Consider the following 9,638-nt stretch of genomic DNA (forward strand, 5'->3'; position numbering starts at 1 on the left):
TCCTGGATGTGTCACTACTTCACCTTGAAATAATCAATGGTAATGTCAATGACCCTCTTAACAAATGTACACTTTATTGCATTCATTACAAAGGGCAAATAAAAATCTGCTAAACATGTCTTAATGCTTCATCACCTATAGCACAAAAAACAGTACAACATATAGAGAAAAGTAACATCAAAAATCGAAAATAAATACTTTCGGTGCATATTAATAGGCTTATCAGTCTCCATTATATCAGCTTTAGATGTCTTGATTAAAAGCACCTCTTTGTTTTCATACGTAGATGTTTTTTGCACATGGTTCTTGACTCTAAGTGTTATTCACAGTTGTCAAAGATCGTCATAAAATTTCCCCACTGACAGTTTTTGGATGTAAAGTATTAAGGATGCGATCACTCTTTGTAAGATCTGCAGGCAGCTCATTGTTCTGTGAAGGGAAGTAGAAATATAAAGAACATTTTAATAAACTGATCATTTTATTATTAGATCAAACATTCACTATATTGTCGTTACTGATTTTGGCTATGCATCGTTTTTGCAGCCCTATTTTATTATTAATGAACTAATCAATAATAATAATAATAAGTTGGAATAATGTGTCTATGGATCAGTTATTGATTACCTCTACTTTGATCTGCTCACCTTATTGGGCAGCATGGGGTCTGCATTGGCCTCAAGCAGAATCCGGACGGTCTTATGATTTCCACCAATCACAGCTGCATGAAGGACTGTCGAACCGTTCTGTAAGCAGAAGATATCTAGATAAAGGCCTCTCCTTAAAAATATAATAAGTTTTGAGGCTAAAAACACAAAACAATATAATCGACCTAATGTAAAAAAATACTAATTTATTTTTACCTTGAGAAGACCAAGTGAAGGAGAAAACTTGAGAAGTTCCTGAATAACATCGTTATGTCCTTTATAGGCAGCTTTGAATAATGCAGTTGACCCATCCTTAAAAAGTAAAAAGTACAAAATTGTGTTAATATTTTTTTAGTTTTCTCCTGCAGAAATGTAGCCGTTACTTCACCGTATCTAACCATCAAATGTGTTTCTCTACCAACCCTGGCATTATTCTCACAATAGTCTCATAATTGATCTTGTAGGATTCAGCTTCAGCAACAATATCATGAACCAAAGTGCCAGAAGTGATCTCGTCTCATATGACAATAGGATGATATTGACAACCTAATCGTCTTGCTGGGCTCAACAAGTGGAGTGTTACTTTGGCCTCCTGACAAAAACACTAAAAATAAATCAATGCAGCAAGTTGGTCTGCTGTCGGGAACAACTCAGAATAACAGACAACTTCCGGAGAGCGACGTACCTTTCTGTCAGCGTCCCGATCTGCACCGCGCAACAGCAGGACCTTCACCACCTCGCTGTGTCCCATCTGGGCTGCCATCCACAGGGGGCCGGTTCCATCCTGCCAGGAAACGGTAAGAAGAGGGGACGTCACATTATCTTTTTCTTATTGCGCTGCTCAGTAAGACCTGATCTTTGAAACCCTTCTGTTGTACCTGATCCACCTTATATCATATGGAACTTAAAATGAAAATAAAACATCAGATGAAAAATCTAATCTAAACATAGGAAATAGTTTATGTGATGGGCCAGTAGAGTATTTTCACCTTGTGGCCTTCTTGGTTAGTAGGGTGGGGAAAACCTTATATTTTCTTTGGAAACAATGACTCAAAGCAATATTTTATTTCTGCATTCAATTTTCCCACTCAGGTAACATTTAGAATGCTTTTCAATTGGTTTTCATTGTTTCCCATTTCCAAATATGGCCGGGAATAAGGTATAGGAGTGCAGGTGGTAGAGATGTACGCGGACCAATGTAGTAGGCTACTTACACTGCAGTATGGTTGAACTAGGAACATACCTCCCTTGGGTGGTTGACTTTGGCTCCGGACGACAGGAGCTGACGTACCACGGTCACATGATCCTCTTGGGCTGCCAGGAATAGAGAGGTGGCCCCATCCTGTAGCAACGATTGGGGTTATCAATCAATAATCAACATCAACATCTATACCAATAACCATGGGGGTGAAAAGGATAGTGTTGGATTTGAGTGTAACATTTTGGAGGGGTTAGAACCCAGGTTCTTGATTTGGAGATGAAAATAACATATTGTTATGTTCTTATACACACTTTTCAATGACCTTCAATGGTCATTGACAAAAAAATGTTGATAGACAATTTGTCCTATATTTCAGAATTATGTTATGAATTATAAATTGTTTCTACTAACATAGTTCGACCTTAAGCAATTTTTGTTGGAGGTTTGGGGTATGGATACAACCAATGTAGCAATTTTATCATTAAAAAAGGTATATAATAATTAAATAAACTAGTGCTGTCAAGCGATTCAAATATGTAATCTCGATTAATCGCATTAATGCCATAGTTAACTCGCGATTAATTGCAAAAAAAAAATCTATTCTAAATATCCCTTGATTTCTTTGTCCCATTAATTTTTCTCATTTTAATGCTCTTATCAACATGGAGAAGTGCATCGGCTTGCCTTGTGCAAATGTTTTTTTATTGATAACAACATTGGCATATACTGATCAAAACTATACAAAAAAAAAAGCCTATAGTGCAATTAAACGATGAACATACAAACATACTGCCTTGAACATAGCACTCAGGTTACTGCTTCTTTGTTTTGAGCCAAAGAAAAAAAAAAAAAAAAAAATCGTGCGATAAAAAAATGAATGCCGTTAAAATTGGTTTGCGTTAACGCCGTTAATAACGCGTTTAACTGACAGCACTAAAATAAACCCTTTCAGTTCTATTTCCATCCTTACAAATTATAAAAAGGACCTTTGCAAGAATAGGTGGATGTAGATGAAAGAAGTCTCTCACAAGCAGCTGGTCGTTCACATTGGCCCCGTTCTTCAGGAGGGTGTCCACCACCTTGGGGTGGCCATACTGGGAGGCAACCGTCAGAGCAGTGCCGCCGTCCTGAACAAACAAGTCATCAAATAGGTCAAACAGGTCTGAAAAACGATAACAACCTCTGGCCACTTGGTGGAGTCCTTCTCGGTGTGCTCTCACAAAACCAGCATAAATAGAAGTGATTGAATGCCGTCACGATACTGTGTCCAAGGTGGAATATATTTAGATATATCAGCACATTACCTTGCAGAGACAATGAAACAGCATTTAACTTTCTTGTGTGTATGAATGAATGAATGAATGAATGAATGAATGAATGAATGAATGAATGAATGAATGAATGAATGAATGATTGAATGAGTGTGTGTGTGTGTGTGTGTGTGTGTGTGTGTGTGTGTGTGTGTGTGTGTGTGTGTGTGTGTGTGTGTGTGTGTGTGTGTGTGTGTGTGTGTGTGTGTGTGTGTGTGTTTGTCACTGCATACCTGCGTCTGTAATTCAGTGGATGCACCGAATTCAAAAAGTAGCTGAACAATGTCATTGTGGCCCTGCTGGCAGGCGAAGAACAGCGCGGTGGAGCCAGTCTGAAGATACAGAGACCATGAGCTCTCACTATTGAACTCACTATCAAGATATTTCATATTCGTACTGGGGTTATGGATAGCATGCATTGACATTACATAGCCGTCTGATTCTATCCAGAGAAAATTACAATAACGAAGCTGAGAACAATCAAAGCACGTAATAAACAATCAAAGCCGACAATCTGACGAATAACACAAAGTATAGAAAACATATAATGGAATACAATATACACTTCCCTTCAGAAAAATCCATGTAAAACCAAATTAACAAAAAAAAATGAATCCTTATACCCACATTGCTGTGACAGCATACCTCTCTCTGATAGTTGATGTCCGCTCCTTGCATGATGAGCTCTTTGACACACTCAAAATGGCCACTATAGGAAGCCACCATCAGAGCTGTGGTTCCAAACTGAAATCAGGTGGGAAATGGGAGACAGTCAAGCAGCAACTCTACCAGGCTGGGCCCGGCAGAATATGATGATGACTCGATGCCTCACAGCTCAATATTTACCACAATAAAGGGGACATCAAATGCTGATTGTACAAAAACATCGAAAAATTAGATGATAGTGGTTATGCATGCTTGTGTGCGTGTGCATGTGTACAGGTGTACAGATGTCCTTAGACATACATAATCTCTGCAGTCTGCATCCACACGCCCACTGTTGAGAAGCAGCTGAAGGAGGGCCAAGTTCCCCTTCCTGGCCGCCCAAAACACAGCGTTAGCCAGGGGCGTTTCCTTCTGAGAGACATAAGTAACAGGTATGATACTCACCAGGCTGAATCGGATTACAGTTTTAAGGGCCATTCAGGTGGCCCAAAAATGTGTCCCTGCTAAACCTCAGAGCGAGCCATCATTTCAGAATAATAATTTAACCAGCCTCCGGATCACCCCGATCAGGATCACATCGATACATCAATGCCCCCCTCCCCTCTCACCGTACACATGCAAACCACACACACACACACACACACACACACACACACACACACACACACACACACACACACACACACACACACACACACACACACACACACACACACACACACGCGCGCACGTACACACGCTCACACACGCTCACATACGCACCAAACACTAGCATACACACAAACAAACAAAAACACACAATACATTTGTGTGGATTTTGATTGGAGTGAACACACATGTGAAAACCCATGCTTAGCATCAGACAAGTTTGAAAGCTCTGCAGCATACCTGCTCAAATAATTACACACAGAAACCATCTCAGTATGAAGCCCACCAGTATAGTCTACTTATTATACTAACTCAATGAAGGCAAATAGCAAAGGCTAGCAGAAGCCACCTAACACATATGCTACATATCCCTAAGGAGCTACCACAAGCTGTCGAAAATCCTTAGACAGTTGGCACAATACAGAAGACACATTAGCCTATAATATATTGTAACAGTCTTATCCAAAAGAGTGATATTCTTTTTTTAACGCCATGCCCAAAACGGTTGTTTGCAAGTGACAAGTGAGGGGTAAATGGTGATTTACCTTGAAAGACATGATGCACACCTCAATCGTGAGTCATGTTTCTTCTCGCGTTGGCATTCATTAAAAAGATGAAGTTAAGCGGAGACTATCCTCGAGATGATGACTCTCTCTCTCTCTCTCTCTCTCTCTCTCTCTCTCTCTCTCTCTCTCTCTCTCTCTCTCTCTCTCTCTCTCTCTCTCTCTCTCTCTCTCTCTCTCTCTCTCTCTCTCTCTCTCTCTCTCTCTCTCTCTCTCTCTCTCTCTCTCTCTCTCTCTCTCTCTCTCTCTCTCTCTCTCTCTCTCTCTCTCTCTCTCTCTCTCTCTCTCTCTCTCTCTCTCTCTCTCTCTCTCTCTCTCTCTCTCTCTCTCTCTCTCTCTCTCTCTCTCTCTCTCTCTCTCTCTCTCTCTCTCTCTCTCTCCTATTCCTGCCGCACCGTGTTTGGGTGTTGGCGACGGAACCTCGTTGGAGATAATAACAACACACTACAGTTTGTCTGTCCGCTGTGTTTATCCCATCCCGCTGCAGTGCTGCACGAAATAAACGGCGTTAGACGCTAATGGCCGCTGTTGAGGCGACTTAGGATGACAGGGTCTGGATGCAATGAGTGAGGTCACGACAGGTGCTCTCCTTCTAATAATAAGTTGATGATTGAGAGATTGGCGAATGGCGATGTAATAGTTATAACCCCCCGCTTGGTAATAATAGAGGCATTACGAGGGAGGAGCAGTCCTAAGAAAAGGCATTTCGATTTTTGTTGACTAATGCCTCTTTCAGGCCCTGTGGTTGACTTGGAGACTCTCAGAAAGTATAGAGAAGAAGATGCAGCGACACATAAAAGCTATAAAAGTCAGGTCAATGCCCGAATCACTTGAGACAGTATCTTTCACAGCATGGGGTCAACACCGCCTCGCAGCCCTGCTGGTAAGTACCCAACTTAATTGTTCTTAAAATAAACAACTTTTTATTAAAAAAGGTATGCAACAATTTGATAAAATAGTTTGATAACACTGTAGAAACAGACTAATGTAAGCTACCTCATGTTAAACGGATGGTGCCTGGTGCAGAACAAAAGTCCAGTCTAAAAAATAATGGATGAGACGCTTGGGGTCCAACAGACCGGTGGATCTGTGTAGGCCTACTCCTCGTCCTGCTGCTCCTGTGCGTACCGGCCCGGGTGGCTTCAGAGTCTGAAGAGCAGGCGGTGCTATCGGACTGGAACATATGGAAGATGATCCACGCCATCTCCTATGACGAAAATGTATGTTTTACTTATTTATATCTATATCTATTTTTTTTTGTACAGGCATAAAAACATTGTTGTTCAGATCGTTTTATTAGTAGGCTACTATTATTATAATTATAATTATTCATCTACATTATTATCATTACAAAGCCCATATGATAATTCCAATTCCCATATTATTATTATTATTATTACATAATCGATTCAATTTGTCCTACGGTATCAACAAACATTTGAAGTCTTTTAATGTTGCATGTCAGTAGAGCTCAAGTGAAGAGCATCTGTGTGAATATGAATATGACTTAAGGCTAAGATTTGAGACTAGGGACATAAACCTTTTCAAATCCTGATCTCTGCCTTTGGTTTGATCTTGTCTCCACTATGTAGCAGGACGACATTGAGAGGAGAGTGATTTGGGAGTATAACTCCAGGCTGATTGAAGAGAATAATCAGGAGTATTTCATGGGGGCTAAGCCATTCTCTATGTCTATGAATAAATATGGAGATCTGGTAAGGCTTTGATTTACATACTAAAGTGTTGACTGTTAAATAGGCTATATGCTATTGAATGTGTTGATCGTTTTCAATTAAAACCTGATGTTAAGCCATCCAATTACCAAGACATATCTTCATTCAATGAGGATCAATAGTGATTTCAATAATGCGGATCCTTTGGCGTTTTGGCCAAAGGATCCTTGGCCAAAATACAAGGTTAAAATCATTTAACCTTTCTGTTGCTGACCACGTGAGTGTGTCTTGCAGACGAAACACGAATACCACGTGCTGCAGGGGGCCATGATAAACCCCCACTTTGCCAAGAGAGGAAAGACTACGTCGCCACGAAAGCTACGTCAAAATGCCCTTAGGTTGGGGGTAGTGGGCATCGACTACCGGGCTATGGGCTACGTCACCGAAGTAAAGGATCAGGTAATTAATTTATTCGTGTTTTTGGTAAAAAAAAAATATCTAGAGCACCCTAACAATATGCATTTGTGTGTTTTTTTCCAAGGGCTACTGTGGTTCCTGCTGGGCGTTCAGCACGACCGGAGCCATTGAGGCCCAGGTGTATAAGCATACAGGTCAGCTGGTGTCCCTGAGTGAGCAGAACCTGGTGGACTGCTCCAGGCCGTACGGTACCTATGGCTGCGGAGGTGCCTGGATGGCCAACGCCTATGACTATGTGATCAGCAATGGGCTGCAGTCTACAGACACGTATCCTTACACATCCGTGGTAAGGGTCCCTCTGTAGTACTTCAATTTGTGCTTATTACAACAGTTTTTATGAAGGAGGAAGTTTTGCATGAAAAGCGCATTATAAATAAAGGTTGATAGATTATGAAATCAAAAGTCAACCGTGCATAATTCCCTTCTTTATAGGACACCCAGCCTTGTTTCTATGAAAGTGGCCTTTCAGTTGCTCATGTCAGAGACTACAGGTTCATACCCAAGGGAGATGAGCAGGCCCTGGCCGACGCCGTGTCGACCATTGGACCAATCACGGTGGCTATAGATGCTGATCATTCCAGCTTCATGTTTTACAGCTCTGGTAGGTTTAAATGTTGTGTAACACTACAAATTAGATGGCATTCCTGTTTATAATAAGCCAAGCGTTACTCCATCCACACAGTTATGGACACTTTTGCAGTAAAGAGCGATACTGGGTCAATATAGGTTTCAATGTAGATTTGAAGAAAATAAAACACACAAAAGCAATGTACTACCTGTTAGAGGTGGCTATTGTTTGTTTAATCCACACTTCCTAGCAAAGCACAGGATACCTCTATGCTATTTTAACCTTAGACAAATCCTAGGTAATTCAGCTTTAAAACGTCACGTCAACAGGAATATACGAGGAGCCGGCCTGTAACTCAAACAACCTAAGCCATGCGGTCCTGCTTGTGGGCTTTGGCTCGGATGGAGGCCAAGACTATTGGATCATTAAGAACAGGTAGGAACCAGCAGAAGGCTTGCTGTGTTTATGACGCACAACTTCAGATACGCATCTCTGTATGGCAGGGCACTCATTCGATTATCCTCATGTAAATGTATGTTATCTTAGTTGGGGGTCCAGCTGGGGCGAGGGCGGCTTCATGAGAATGGCCCGAGATGGGAGCAACACCTGTGGTATCGCGAGCTACGCCCTCTACCCCCTACTGTGAGTTCATTGGGACCAATTAGATGAGAGAAAGAACTAAACTAAACTGAATCGACCTTATTGATCAATCTGTACTTTCCCTTGTTTTTTCTTTGAACTGCATTTATTTTGGTCTCATTTGTTGTTTTACGATTGTAGTACATCTTAAAAGACAGCATTCATCAAATCCTAAGCAGCCTCATACCATGCTGTTATCTGGGTGTAGGCCACACTTAATATTATTTGTATATCATTTGAATACACAAATTAAAACTTGGACTCAAACATGAAAAAGTTAAGCAGTTTAATTTATTCTTTGCCCCTTCTGAAGCACAAATAGACACGGTACACGGAAACATTAAAAAACTAGAGCTTCCACACAGCTAATGAGTGTGTGAAGTAATATTAAGTCTTGGGATCCAGGCCTACAAATATCACAGCACTTACGAATAAAACAAATTCGGACAGACAAGATCCACAGAGCTGGGCCCCGGCTCTGTGAATCCATTGTGGATCACACCTTGTTATTAATAATAATACAAATATTAAATTGAATCAAGCTAGTCCATAACATGTAAAGTATAACCCCCTACAAGATACATGTTTAACTATTTTTAGGTTTTGTTGAAAGAAGGCCAAGTTACCTAAAAGTGCAACAATGTTAAAATATTACAATCTACAGTATCTGGCTCACATCTCTTTCAATTGATTTCCCAGGATGTTCTGTTGAGCTTCTAAAAAAAGGGCCATAAAATATAATCCTGTGTGTGTTAAAGCTGACGCATGACTTTTCTTGACAACAAAAAAATGAAGTTATGTGTATATCTGTGATTTTTTTTTACTGTACACAAACCTTGCAATGGGTGGCAATATTTTGATACTCTTTAATTCATTGCTGTCTGTATACTGACAAAATAAAACTGATTATTGTATTAATGTGTCTTTTAATATTGCTCAAAGTTCAATCCACATTGGTGTCACTTGCATTACTACAATAATACGTTAGCCCTTTTCAAAAAAAGTTTGGTGTGCCACACACGCACACACACACACACACACACGCACGCACGCAGGCGCGCACACACACACACACACACACACACACACACACACACACACACACACACACACACACACACACACACACACACACACACACACACACACACACACACACACACACACACAAAGCTTTCACACTGAAAGGAAAAGCTGCTCTGTAGGGCGTTTGGCCGGGGAAGGGGGCATTGTTTGATTTAAAATGCAG

At 40.8% G+C, this 9,638-nt stretch overlaps 2 protein-coding genes across 3 annotated transcripts; one reads left to right on the top strand and one right to left on the bottom strand.

Annotated features, from left to right (window-relative positions):
* Positions 1-72: 72 nt before the first annotated feature.
* ankrd29 (ankyrin repeat domain 29) lies at positions 73-5,117 on the bottom strand. Of its 2 annotated transcripts, none has more exons than XM_056604571.1 (10): positions 5,015-5,117; positions 4,122-4,232; positions 3,801-3,899; positions 3,389-3,487; positions 2,874-2,972; positions 1,888-1,986; positions 1,330-1,428; positions 861-956; positions 645-743; positions 73-429 (listed from the first exon to the last, which is right to left on the bottom strand). In XM_056604571.1, the coding sequence occupies exons 1-10, from the start codon at positions 5,024-5,026 to the stop codon at positions 343-345; spliced, it is 900 nt and encodes a 299-aa protein (XP_056460546.1). In that variant the 5' UTR covers positions 5,027-5,117; the 3' UTR covers positions 73-342. The 2 variants fall into 2 exon arrangements, with proteins under 2 accessions (XP_056460546.1, XP_056460545.1); XM_056604570.1 differs by having other exon boundaries at positions 3,783-3,899.
* A 458-nt stretch (positions 5,118-5,575) lies between these two features.
* cts12 (cathepsin 12) lies at positions 5,576-9,286 on the top strand. The gene is made up of 8 exons (XM_056604565.1): positions 5,576-5,915; positions 6,110-6,252; positions 6,625-6,747; positions 7,000-7,164; positions 7,247-7,468; positions 7,615-7,783; positions 8,080-8,185; positions 8,297-9,286. Exons 1-8 carry the CDS (start codon positions 5,885-5,887, stop codon positions 8,394-8,396), a joined length of 1,059 nt encoding a protein of 352 aa, XP_056460540.1. The 5' UTR covers positions 5,576-5,884; the 3' UTR covers positions 8,397-9,286.
* The last annotated feature ends 352 nt before the right edge of the window (positions 9,287-9,638 follow it).

This window comes from Gadus chalcogrammus, chromosome 12 (genome assembly GCF_026213295.1).
Source record: "Gadus chalcogrammus isolate NIFS_2021 chromosome 12, NIFS_Gcha_1.0, whole genome shotgun sequence".
NCBI lineage: Eukaryota > Metazoa > Chordata > Actinopteri > Gadiformes > Gadidae > Gadus > Gadus chalcogrammus.